Source organism: Ursus arctos, unplaced genomic scaffold (assembly GCF_023065955.2).
Source record: "Ursus arctos isolate Adak ecotype North America unplaced genomic scaffold, UrsArc2.0 scaffold_19, whole genome shotgun sequence".
In the NCBI taxonomy this organism is placed as follows: Eukaryota; Metazoa; Chordata; class Mammalia; order Carnivora; family Ursidae; genus Ursus; species Ursus arctos.
Genome location: NW_026622863.1, coordinates 10,971,768 through 10,985,629, shown reverse-complemented (window position 1 = coordinate 10,985,629; position 13,862 = coordinate 10,971,768). Strand labels below are relative to the sequence as shown.

The 13,862-nt window shown below is 42.3% G+C and overlaps 1 protein-coding gene across 1 annotated transcript; it reads left to right on the top strand.

The window, feature by feature from the left end:
• Positions 1 to 1,567, top strand: CHD9NB (CHD9 neighbor). Its single transcript, XM_057314533.1, has one exon. The coding sequence runs from the start codon at positions 126 to 128 to the stop codon at positions 282 to 284; it is 159 nt and encodes a 52-aa protein (XP_057170516.1). The 5' UTR covers positions 1 to 125; the 3' UTR covers positions 285 to 1,567.
• The last annotated feature ends 12,295 nt before the right edge of the window (positions 1,568 to 13,862 follow it).

The window sequence follows — 13,862 nt, the reverse complement described above, 5'->3', positions numbered from 1 at the left end:
CCAACCAGTTCTCTTGGAACAGTGCTCTGAGGAAGGCTTATTTAAGTCTGGCACTGCAGGCTTGGCTACAGCACAGACCCTCCTCAGAACAGCCCAGAGCCCTGGGCCCTCTGCTCCCAAGTGAGATGGGGTGCCATGCAAGCAAGAGCACCAAGGTGGTGGGAGAGTCCCAGGAACCCGGAGAACAGCCCGAGGGAGAAGAGCCAAATCTGGAGGCTGGTGCTGAGGCGGCAGATGGCAAAGACGTCTCATCGAAGCATGGGGGCCCTGAGCCCAAGAGCTGAGGTGCTTTCCTCTACAGTCGGTCCGGACCCTCACTTCATTCCGGGAACTGCCTTTGGCCAATGAAACCTGAGACCAGCCCAGTCCTGAGAACCTCCAAATAGAAGGAGGAGAGAGAAATTTCTGCCTTCAGCCAGAACCCTCCTCAGGCTTTGCTCTTTGGAGCTGTGAGGAATCCTATTTCCCTGGCTCTCCATGGAGAGGATGAGAAAAGTCTTCACGTGTCGTGGTGGGACTTGCCCACAGCTTCTGGAGATGGACGAGCCCCTTGGCAGACTATTCTGGCTCTGGAGAATAGCCATGTGCTGCTGAGCTGTGACTGTCTGGGGACCCCCACCTGCCTCACCCTCTGACCTCTCCTAACGTCCACTGGGCTGTGCGGGTGTCAGTTTGCTCTCTCTCTCTCTCTCTCTTTCTCTCCTTTTCTTCAAGAGCTGGCTGAAGAGCCAACATCCCTAACAGGGATGTTTTCATTTGGCTCGCTCCACACTGTTGGTATGAATAATTTAATATGTAACTGGGAGAATTGTTAATGAATTATGGGAACAATCAGGATCAGGCTGTGAGAGAAGCAAATGGAAGGCAGTGGGCCTGGTCATCCCGGAAGGGGAGCCTTGAGCGCTGGTGGGAAGGAAGGAGGAGGGTGTGTGTTCCTGGTTTTCTAATCCCCAGAAAAATGGCCCTCTGCTGATATCCCTGTGTCTCCTCATATCAAAAGTCTGTCAATTTGGACCCTGTAGCATCTGAGCTATCTGAATCCAGCCCTCAAAAATATTTCGCTGTTTACTAACATGCCTGTCAGCCTTTCTTCCTCACTCACCCTCCCCCCCCACACCAACCCCGCGTGTGTTTTGTTTTTAATTCGAAAGCATTTTAATTTGAAATCAAATGGACATGTTTGCAAATACAGGATGACAGACACATCTGAAAGACAGGCCTGGGGATGTGAGAAGAGAGGGCCAGCCAGAAGGGGTGGGTGTAACTCTGTGGAACAGAAGTGAGAAGAGAGGCTACAGAGTCTTCTCTGTGTGCCAGGCACCACGCTGACGAGTTTACAGGGGTGCTTTATGGTAACCGGCACGACTGCTCCCATTTTATAGACGAGGCCATTGAGGTACCAAGAGGTTAAGTCACTTGCCTGAGCTTGGCCGTCAAGGACCGGGCAGAGCCCAGAGTTGAAGCCTGGCCGTGTGGCTCCGGAATCCATGCTGTTCATCACTGCCGAGTCCTGTTTAAAGCAGAGGGGTCTTTCCTGTGAATGCATGGAAATCCAAGCCTGTGCGTAGTGGGGACCATTTCTCTTTCGTCATTTGGTGTACCCACCTATGAAGAAGTAGGCAACTGGCCCGCTGGGCGTCAACTGCACATTCCGTGTGCCTGGAGGGACTTTGCTCCTCACTCTGGTGGTGGGGGAGGGTTTGGGTGGGGAGGAGGAGGGGGATGGAAGGGTGGGGGGGGACGAGGGGGAAAGAAAGCAAGAGCATGAGTGCAAGCTGTTGGAAATGACCCTCCTCTTTGGCCATAGAAATCTCAAAATGGAACGGGATTCTTTTGAGATGACAAGGCAGCCAGGCTGGAGAGAAGGAAAAGAAAGAAGGACAAAAAGTAAAGCAATTCAGCCTGAAAATGGACTTCAGCCTGAAAAAGGTTCCTTTGGCTTCAGCAGAGCCCGACATCTTTCAAAGACAGTGCAGGAGAGACGGGGCCTCGTCAGCTGGCCCAGGGCCCCGCTCTGTCCCTGGGGGTGGTAAACTTCGAGTAGGCCAGGAAACAGGCCTGGGCTTGCAGCTGGGGATCAGGAAGTTTGGGGCCTCTTTCTACAGCTTACTGGGGATAGGCCAAACTCGGGGAACTGCTTTCAAATTTTTTTTTTAGACAATTCTGTTTTTCTCCCTCCTCCCTCTGAATGGAAATTCACCCTGCAAAACAGGGCTTTGTGTGGGAAGAAGCTGCTCAGAGTGCACCCCGATGACTCCCAGGGAAAGTTCTTGGCTGCCAGTGAGGCTCTGAGGCTGGGTGGTGCTCTCTCACTGGCTACTGAGAGGCGGGCCCCAAACTCTGCTTCTTACCAAATCAAACGGAGGGAGGCTCCAGGTCCTTAGAAATTCAGAGGGTGGTTTGTTTTCCTTCCTCCTGGGAGGGTGCAAAATGTGCTTTTCATTAAATTCAAGATCTCTGAGGGCTTTTAAAAATAAGATGCTTTATCCACCTTCGGCTGTGACAGGCATGCTGCATTTGGCCAGGAAGCTCATCTGTAAAGGGACAAAGGATCCAGTTTCGTTTTAAAGACATTCCACTGATTCCACAGGGACCCAGTACCCCTCAAGCTGTCCCCCCCCTGAGCCTCAAGTGCCTGGTGAAAGTGGTTGGAATTATATCCACTCAAACATTACTTGAACCTTTTACAAAACAGGCCTACACAGACTCCACCCATCACTTGAAAGCCATTGGTCCGGCCCACTTTCCAAACTACTGGAAGGGTAGGGGTTCGTTTACTGGTCAACTTACCCATGTACTATCCTTCCACGTATCCTTTCTTCCTTCCAGCTTTTCAGCCATCTATCCACTCCTCTCCTTATCTATCTATCTTTCTATCTATCATCTATCTTTCTATCTATCCATCCATCCATCCATTCAGCTCTCCCTTGGATTTTTCATCTATATGAGGCAATAAATTTCCCATTTCAAACCAAATGCACTTATTAAACAAATACTTAATTGAGTTTCTACTCTTCTCTATCCCTCATTCATTCCTTTCTTTCTTTATTCATTTATTCACTCAGCAGTTACTGGGTGGCTGCTCTCTGCCAAACTCCTCAGTGATCATAAAAGATCGAAGTGTGTCTTTCTGGGAGCATAGCCTGGAACAGAGTGGTCCAGAGAAATCCTTCCAGCCCAGGTGAGGCCTGAGTTGAGGCTTCAAGAGTAAATAGGAATTAGCTAGAGAAAGAGGATGGGTGTTCCAGGAGAAGGGGAATGTATGACCCAAGATTGGTAGCTGCATGGGGTGTGCTGTGCCGTGTTGTGGGAGCCTGAAAAGCATGTCACATAGCTTGACAAGTAAAAAGGATCAGGTCACAGAGGCCCTTGTATTTTATACCAAGAGGCTGAGAGTTCATCCTAATGCTGATGAGGAGTCCACCGAAGGACTTCAGGCAGAGGAACGAAGCTAGGACATCGATTGCTTATGACTGCTTGGTATCCTGCCTTCTGATAACAAAGTCCATCTTTTCCCCTGGCAGAACCCTTTTCTTTCCACTCTCAGTTTACAAGATCCCATTCTCAGGCTCCAGGCTGAGCACTGCTTGTACCTGGTCAAAGCAATTAGTTCAAGGGAGGCCATCTGGCCCAAACCAGTCCAGACTTCTTGTTGAAGCAATTAGCAAAGACGTAACTGCTTTGTTTTGGAGTTAATAAAATTGTAGGATTTAAGTCCAGAATCTCTTAGTGGTATTCCCCACTGGGGAAGGTCTTGAGAATGAAACCATAGAAGAGATTGGGGCTGAGAGAAGTGGAGACCTATTCCTGATGAACTTGTTGGGACAACTGGATCCAGCCATGCTAGAAGCTAATAGTATCCCCGGATGATTAACACGAGCCAATATAGTTCTGTTTGGGTTTTTTGTTGTTGTTGTTTTGTTTTGTTTTGTTTCGTTTTGTTTTGTTTTGCTGAGAGTGGTTTGAATTGGGTTTCTGTCATTTTCAAAGAGTTCTGAGTACATCAGATCAATTCAGATTTGTATTTTCGGTGGAGTAACTTGGTAGCTGTTTGAAAGATGGAGGTGAGAGGGATAAAGCTAGAAGCAAGAATACCAATTAGAAGACAAATGCCCGAATTAAGAAAGATAGATTACATAGCTGTTAGTATTTATTGCAATGTTGCAACCAGCCACAAAATCTCAGTTGCACACAAGCATAGACTTTCTCTTCTCTTCTTTTTTTTTTTAAGATTTTATTTTTTTATTTGAGAGAGAAAGAGAGAGCGAGCGATAGAATGAGCAGGGAGGAGGAGAAGAGGGAGAGGGAGAAACAGTCTCCCCGCTGAGCAGGGAGGTCAACGTGGGACTTGATCCCAGGACCCTGGGATCATGTCCTGAGCCAAAGGCAGATACTTAACCAACTGAACCACCTAGGTGCCCTGACTTTCTCTTGTTGATCACATGTCTGTGGGTCTCTGTGGCTCAGGGGATCAGGCTGCCTGAGGAGTGTTCACATGACAAGTAGCAGGAGTACAAGAGACTGAAGTATTCTTTTGCATGGAGGGTGGGGGAGTGAATGTTTAGTCAACAATAATCTACTATGACACAAAAGGGATAGAGTGAAGAGGACAGATTCAAGAACTATTGAGGGGGTAAAATGAACCAGTTTTGGTGATTAGTTTTTCATCGGGGTTGAGGGAGAGAGAGGAATCAAGGATTCTGCTGGGGTGATGAGCTGTTGATGGCACCACAATATGAGAAAGGGACTCCAGGAAGATGGATAGGTCTAGAGGGAGGGTGAGGATTTGAGTGTCAAAAGGGTTGAGCTTGAGATGCTCGTATGACAAAAATAATAACTCAGTGACTGATTAAAACTAGATTTATCGTTATGATCATTTCATGATATATACACACATCGAATCTTTATGTTGTACACCTGAAACTTAAAGAATGTTATATGTCAATTATACCTCAATTAAAAGACTAGCAACCATGTATATCACTCTACTCTGTCTGGGCATTGTTCCAAATGCTTTACATGGAGGTCTCATCCAATCCTCACAACCACCCTATCCTCACTTTACAGATTAAAGCACAGAGAATTAAATAATTTACCCCAGGTCTTTCAGCTCTCAAGGACAAGGCTAAAAACTGGCAGGTTGGCTAGAGGTTGAAGGGGCACCTGGCTGGCTCAGTTGGCTAGAGGTTGAGACTTAGAGAATTTATTTGGGAGTTGTGGGAACCCTCTTGGATCCCCAGAGGTGGTATAAAGATTGTTTTAAAGTGGAAAGGTTTGAGGGCCGCCTGGGTGGCTCAGTTGGCTAAGTTTCCGACTCTTGGTTTTGGCTCAGGTTGTGCTCTCTTGGGGTGGTGAGATCAAGTCCAAGGTAGGGGTTGCTGCTCAGCGGGCAGTCTGCTTGGGATTCTCTCCTCTGCCCCTCCCCTGCATTAAATAAACAAATAAATCTTAAAACAACTTTGAAAAGTGAGAATGTTTGAATACAGAGATGAAGACAGAAATCTTTTTTATTTTTAATGTAATCTCTAAATTCAATGTGGGGCTTGAACCCACGACCCCAAGATCAAGAGTCACATGCTTCACTGAATAAGCTCCACGATGAAGTTCTTATCTGAACTTCCCTTATCACCTAAAGCAGAACCTCCTGAAAATACAGCTGCTATTAACTCCCCTCCTAGGGAGTTTCCTGAAAATTCATTTGCCAGGAAGGTAGATTGCCCATTTCCATTGGCATCACAGAGCCCAATAGAAACTTCCATTCTCTCCCACTGAAGCCCTAAAAAAAAGTCATTGTCTTTAATTGGTATACATACACCTTGCCTTTGGGCAACTCCATGAGTTTTTCATTACTCGGAGCTCTCCTGCACGCACATGTGAAAATAAATCTTGTCTTTTCTTCTGTTAACCTGTATTTTTTCATTAAAATTTGCAGGCCCCAAACCACTGGACCCAAGGTGGGAGAGGTAAAGTTTTCCTCCCAACAGAGTCATCAGAACACTTTCAGTTAAAGGCCGGGAGTAGATTAGTTCCCTGCACCCTCTACCCTACCACATATACCCTGGGGGAGGGCCACCCACAGCAGAAGATCACATGTCAAGGGAAGATCTCTGGAAAAGACAATATTTAAAGGGTGGTGGGTTGGAAAAGCCACAAAGAAACCAGAGAGGGACTAAAGGTCAGACTGATGGAGGGTAACAATCAACGGCCGTCATATGTAGAGCCCAAGTGCCAGGCATCGTGCTCAAAGGCTTTACAAAAATTATCTAATTTGCTCCTCATCATAGCTCCATAAGTCAGGTAAAATTCACATATTATGGGTGAGATAACACATTTATGAAGGTTGGATGAATTGCCCAAATTCACACAGCTAATTAGTGTCAGGGCAATGATTTGAACTCTAGAGGCAATGGTTTTAACCGTGGCAGTGGACTGAACAGTGTTCTCCCAAAATTCATGTCCACCTGGAACCTCAGAATGGAGTCTTATCTGGAAATAGGAATTGAAGATACAATCAAGTTAAGATGAGGTCATACTGAATTAGAGTAGACCCTACATCCGATGACTGGTGTTTTTAAAAGAGAAAGGAGAGAAAGATTTGGATACAGAGACATGGGGGAAGAAGACCATATGAAGACAGAGGCAGAGGTTGGAGCCAACAAACCGCGAGCCAAGGAACGCTTGGGGGTACCAGAAACTGGAAGAAGCATGGAAGGAGTCTTTCCTAGAAACTTCAGGGGGAAGATAGCCCTGCTATCACCTTCACTGGGACTTGTAGCCTCCAGAACTGAGAATGAACTTCTGTAGTTTCAAGCCACCCCATTTATGGTACTTTGTGATGACAGCCCTAAGAAACTAATACAACCACTATGCTGTCACTGGCTTTCTTAGAATAGAATACTCTAAAGACAGTGATGTCAGTGAATTCTAGGAGGAGGGATGGATTGTTGGGGTTGGGGAAGGGTAGAGCCAGCCCCTTTAGAGGTGTGTTTCTGAATCACACTTGAGGCTTCTTTAAGGTATGCACACTCACTCTCTTGATTTGGAGAGGCCCATTCCTATTCCTCTTGTTAAAGAAAAAATTACTCATGATGTTGTTAAAGGTGGTAAGGCAGACTTACTCAGGGGGACTACTACAATGGGGTTTTGTAGTAGGAGAGAAAGAGCAGGTTCAACTCTGACTACACCAAGGATAAGTGGAGATTTATTGCCAAATAACAAGGTAAGGGCTAGTGGATGGAAATAAGAGGAAACATCAAGGCTGGGGGATTCTTGCTTGACTGAATCAATAAGATTCTTGCTGAAGGCAAACGAGGGTGAAAGGATGGGGGGTCATTTAATCAGATATCAAGAGTGGGGGATTTTTGCTAAACTGACCCAGCCAGATTCTTGCTAAAACTGGACTAAGTGGCCAAGGACAGAACCCATGGGCAGGGGTTGAGCGCTTGGAGGAGTCTGACTAAGTAGGGTCAAGGAGAGAGAGTTTTTGTCACTCTCCACACCGTGGCTGTCACTAGCCACTGATTGTGAAGAGAACATTTCATACTCATGCATTCAATTCACCTCAAGAGCATGATCCGTGACGGAGAGACTTAAGTCAGGCTTTTTCTGGGGTGTGGGGGTTGTGGTTGGGCTAGTCGGGGGGCTAGAGGATAATCAGAAAAGGCTCTTCCCATAAAAGGGTAATTCCACTGGGTCCTTTTGGAATCTATGGCCAGTTGCTTCATCCCAGAGAAGCTGCCTGTGTTGCCCCATCCCTGTCACCTTTTGAAGAGTATAGAGGAAATACGACTGTTTTGATGATGAACCGGGGACTGGTTCATATCTTGCATCAAGCAGCAGCAAATAAATTGAGCACCAAAACTGAGACTTTGAAAAAAAGATTAGTTAAAAATCTCAAACAACTTCCTGACACTTCTTTTCTTCCTCTAAATCTTTTTGGAAAGTCTCCCTGTCCCCTCTTCTTCCTAACCCCTGATGTAGCACCCCCCCCCAAACATGAGAAGCACCCTTATTATGCCAATGAAAATGCTGAGATTCTCTATTATTACATGAACTTAATTTTTTCTCATGGAAAGCAATATAAACTTCCAGTTTCTAGATCCACATTAAGGAGCTTCGAAGTTGTCACTCCATCTTAACAAGTAAAAAACTAAATAGACGGAAAAATCAACAACTCTTTGGATCCATGAGGGGAGGACACAGAGCAAGCTGCAGCTGCCAAGATTGGAGAGACAGACAGGTTTATGCAGGGAGTCACAGCTTACCTGGAAGAAAGACTTGTGGATAGAAGCTGCCTCGGAAACAAGTGCAGGGGAAAGAAAACCTAAACTTGTAATTGATGAATTGCTGGAGGCTCAATGTGGACAGGCCTGAGAGTTAAAACTCTAGAGGAAGGCAGTTATTGGGGGGGGGGGGGGGTCCTCCCACTTTCATGAGATTTACCTCTAAGAACTCAACTAGGTTCTCACAGTAAATATCAGAGAGAAATCCCCTCATGCTTCCTGTAGGGGGCAGGGGAAAGGAGTCATTGTGAAATATGCCAGAACACTCTGTAAACAAGGTCTATCCTTATAGGAAACTGGTTAACCAGAGCTTAACCTGCTGGGGTATTATAAGAACCTAACTGACCCAGGGAAGTGAAATACGCAATGCCAGTCAGTTCTAGCCCTCCACTTGGGAGAAGGGATAATTCTACTCCACCCCACTCTAGCCATCCTGTCCCACTCAAGGAGGAAAGAAAAAGACTGGGAAGCACTTGTGAAGTTCACAGTTCAATGGCACAAGATCACTAAAAGACAGACCTACTGCTTGCTTTGGCAGCACATATACTAAGACCGAGACATAATCATAGGACTATAAAACATTTCCCCTCCCCCCACACCTTACCACCACCTTACTAAACACCTATTTACAACAATTCCTTTCACCCAGTACATCATGTCCAGTTATCAAGAAAAACTATAAAACATACTAAAAGGAAACAAAAAACCCCACACAATTTGGAGAGGCAGAGCAAGCATCAGAACTAGACATGGCAGGGACATTGGAATTATCAGACTGGGAATTTAAAACAACTATGATCAAAATGTCAAGAGCTCTGGTGGGTAAAATAGACAGCATGTAAGAACAGATGGACAATGTAAGCAGAGGGATGGAAATCTTAAGAAAGAACCAAAAAGAAATGCTGGAGATAAAAAACATTGAGACATAAATGAAAAATGCCTTTGATGGGCTAATTACTACATGGACTATGGCTAGAAGAAATCATCTCTGAGCTTGAGGATATAGCAATAGATCTTGAAAACTAAAATGAAAAGAGGAAAAAGACAAAAACAAAACAAAACAAAAACAACCAACCAACCAACCAAACCCAGAGCAAATATCCAAAGACCGTGGGACAACCACAAAAGGTGTAGCATACACATAATGGGAATACCAGGAGAAAAAAGAGGAAGGAACAGAAGAAATGTCTGAAATAATAATGCCTGAGAATTTCCCCCAAATAAACATCAGACACCGAACCACATATCCAGGAATCTCAAGGAACACCAAGTAGCATAAATGCCAAAAGAATCTGTACTGGGCATATCATTTTCAAACTACAGAAAATGAAAGATAAAGAAAAAATCCTGAAAGAAGACAGAGGAAAAAAAACTGTACCTATAGAGGAACAAAGATAAGAGTGACATCCGTGTTCTCCCCAGAAACCATGCAAACAAGAAGAGAGTGGAGCAAATATTTAATGTATTGAGAGAAAGAAGAGATCAACCAAAGATTCTGTACCCTATGAAATTATTCTTTGAAAGTGAAGGAAAAATAAAGACTTTTTTCAGACAAACTAAAATTGAGTAATTTATTGCTAATAGAAGTAGGCTGCAAGAAATACTGATATAAGTTCTTTTAGAGAGAAAGAAAGTGATAGAGATCAGATACTTGGATCTACACAAAGAAAGGAAGAGCATTGCAAGATTAAGTAACGGTAAAATAAAAACTTTTATTTCTGTTATTCTTAGTTGATCTAACATATAGTTTGTTCAAAATAATAATAGTAATGTATTCAATTATGCATGCTTATGTATGTATCATGTGAATATATCTATAACACACACATACATATATATATGCTTGTACATGTGCTTGTTTTGTATAAGTGGAATGTCAGCAGTGGTACAGAGGATGGGAGACAAGAATTAGGATTACTTTGTTATTATAAGATACACTACTTGTGAAGTGATACAGTGTGTGTGTGTGTGTGTGTGTGTGTGTGTGTGTGTGTGTATGTTTTAAAGACTAGTCAAGTACAGTAGTGAGAAGAGGGAAAGAGTAGAACAAGGACTTCAATCTGTAACTGACTGCAAACAATCAACTGAGAAAACTGACTACCTTCAGACCAGCCTGGTATTTGAAAATGGACTTCAATTAGTTGTAAATGTATATTGCAAACTCTAGGCAACGAAGAAAGAATAATAAGAAGTATAACAGATGCACTAGGAAAGGAGAGAAAATAGAATCATATAAAAGGCTCAATTAAAACCACAGAACGCAGAAAAAGAGCAGAAGACAAAAATAAGTATAGAGTGCAAGAGAAAATAGAAGCAAATATAGTAGATATTCATTCAACTATTTTAGTATCACCTTGAATGTCAATAGTTTAAATGCACCAATTAAAAGACAGAGATTGGCACTGTGGATTATAAACAAGACCTAACTGTTGTCTATAAGAAACCCATTTTAAATATAAAGATACATATAGATTAAAAGTAAATGGATGAAGAAAAATATGCTAACACTAACCAAAGGAATGCAAGAGTAGCTATAACGATTTCAGACAGAGAAGACCTCAAAGCAGGGAAAGTTATCAGGGGTAAAGAAAGGCATTACATAAGAACAAAGGCATCTGTTCTCCAAAAAGATATAATAATTCTTAAGGTGTATGTGCCTAACAATAGAACATCACACTACATGAGGCAAAAACTGATAGAACTGTGAGGAGAAATAGATGAAATCTACTATCCTAGTTGGAGACCTCAACATCCTTCTATCAGAAATGGACAGACCCAGCAGGCAGAAAATCACTAAGGACATAGTTGAACTCAACAGCATCATTAATCAACTAGATGTAATGGACATCTATAGACTACCTCATCCAAGAACAGCAGAATACATATTCTTCTCCATTGCACATGGGACATTCACTGAGAGAGATCACATTCTGAGCCATAAGACACACCTTAATATATTTAAAAGAATAGAAATTATAAAATATCTATGGTCAGACCATAATGGAATTATATTAGAAATCAATAACAGAAGAGTAATTGGAACATCCCCAAATACATGGAGATCAAACAGCACAATTCTAAATAAAACATGGGTCAAAGAAGAATGCTGAGAAGAAATTTGAAAATATTTTGAGCAAAATGAAAATGAAAACACAACTTACACAATTTGTGGGTTGTAGCAAAAGCAGCACTTAAAGGAAAATTTATAACAATGAAAGCATATATTAGAAAAGAAGAAATATCTAAAATTAGTAACCTAATTTTCTACCTTATAAAAGTAGAAAAAAAGAATAGCAAATTAAATCCATGGTAAACAGAAGAAAAGAAATAATAAAAATTAGAGCTGAAATCAATGAAATTGAAAACAGGAAATCAATAGAGAAAAATACATAAAACCGAAAGCTAGTCTTTGAAAAGATCGATAAAATCAATAAACCTCTAGCCATGCTAACCAACAACAAAAAAGAGAAAGGACACAGATGACTAATAATCAGAAATGAAAGAGGGGACAACACTACAGATCTCATGGACATTCAAAGGATAACAAAAGAATGCTATGAAAAGTTCTATTCCCACAAATTTGATAGGGTAGGTGAAATGGACCAATTCCTTGAAAGATACAATCCGCCAAAACTCACACAGGAAGATACAGATGTTAAGAATAGATCATCTATTCGTTTACCTATTTCATTATCAGAAAAGGATGACTACATAAACAGATGATCTATTAAAAATTGAATCAATAATTAATAATTTCCCAAATATTATTATTATTTTTTTAAAGATTTTATTTATTTATTTGACAGAGATAGAGACAGCCAGCGAGAGAGGGAACACAAGCAGGGGGAATGGGAGAGGAAGAAGCAGGCTCATAGCGGAGGAGCCTGATGTGGGGCTCGATCCCATAACGCCGGGATCATGCCCTGAGCCGAAGGCAGACGCTTAACCGCTGTGCCACCCAGGTGCCCCCCAAATATTATTATTATTATTTTTTCTCCACACATATTTATTTATGCAGGAAGGAAAATGTCTTTGCTGCCATCTCTAGATGGAAGGGCACCATGTACCAGGGAGACCTCCTGTCTCATAATGGGCACTCAAGAAATGCCTATTGGATGAGGAGCACCAGACCCAACGGGTTCACTGGTTGATTCTATCAAACTTTTAAGGAAGAAATTATATCAATTCTCTACAATCTCTTTCAGAGGATAGAAACAGAGAGAATACTTCCTAAGTTATTTTATGAGGCCAGCATTACCCTAATACCAAAACAAGACAAAAACATTACAAGAAAACTAGAGACTACTATATCTCATGAACATGGACAAAAATCCTCAAAAAATGCTAGCAACTCAAATTATACACCATGACCAAGTGGTATTCATCCCAGGTATGCAAGGATGGTTCAATATTCAAAAACCAATTAATGTAATCCATTGTATCAACAAGCTAAAAAAGGAAAATCACATGATCATATTATCAGATGCAGGAAAAGGATTTGATAAAATCCAGTATCCAGTCACCATAAAAAAAACTCTCAGTGAACTAGGAATACAGGGGACTGTCCTCGTTTCGATGTAGAATATGTACGAACCCCACAGTCAGCATTACGCTTAATTGTGAGAACCTTGACGTTTTCCCACTAAGGTCAAGTATAAGGCAAGGATAGCCCCTCTTACCACTCCTTTTCAACATTGTAGTGGAAGTCCTTGCTAACGAAATACGATAAAAAATAAAATAAGAGGAGGAAATAAAGATATACAGACTGAAAAGGGAAAAATAAAACTGTCTTTGTTCACAGAGATGATTATGCAGAAAAATCTGAAAGAACCCACCAGGAACGCCTGGGTAGCTCAGTCGGTTAAGCCTCTGACTTTTGATATCAGCTCAGGTTATGATCTCAGGGTTGTGAGATCAGACCCCAAGTTTGGGCTCCACGCTGGGCATGGAACCTACTTAAGATTCTCTCTCTCCCTTTCCCTCTGCCCCTCCCTCCACTCTCTCTCTCAAAAAAAAAAAAAAAAAAAAAATCAACCCCCCCAAAAAAAACCCCCAAAAAAACAAACCTCCTAAAACGAATAAACAATTATAGTAAGACTGCAAGATACAAGATTAATATACAAACGCCCATCATTTTCCTATATACCAGAAATAAGCAAGTGGAATCTGCAATCGAAAATGTAATACCATTTACATTAGGCATACTAAGCACCAAAATGAAATACTTAGATATAAATGCAACATAATACATACAATGTCTCTATGAAGAAAACTACCAAGCGCTGATGAGTGAAATCAAAGAACTAAATAGGCAGATAGCTCGTGTTCATGAATGGGAAGACTCAGTATCAATTCTTCCCAACTTGGTCTATAGATTCAATGCAATCCCAAGCAAAATCCTAGCAAGTTATTTTGTGGATATCAACAAATGCTAAAATTTATATGGGGAGGCAAAAGACCCAGAGGGGTCAACACGAAATTGAAGAAGAAAGACAAAGTTAGAGGACCAACACTACCCAATTCAAGACTTATTATGAAGCTACAGTGATTAGGACAGAGTGGTATTGGCAAAAGAATAGA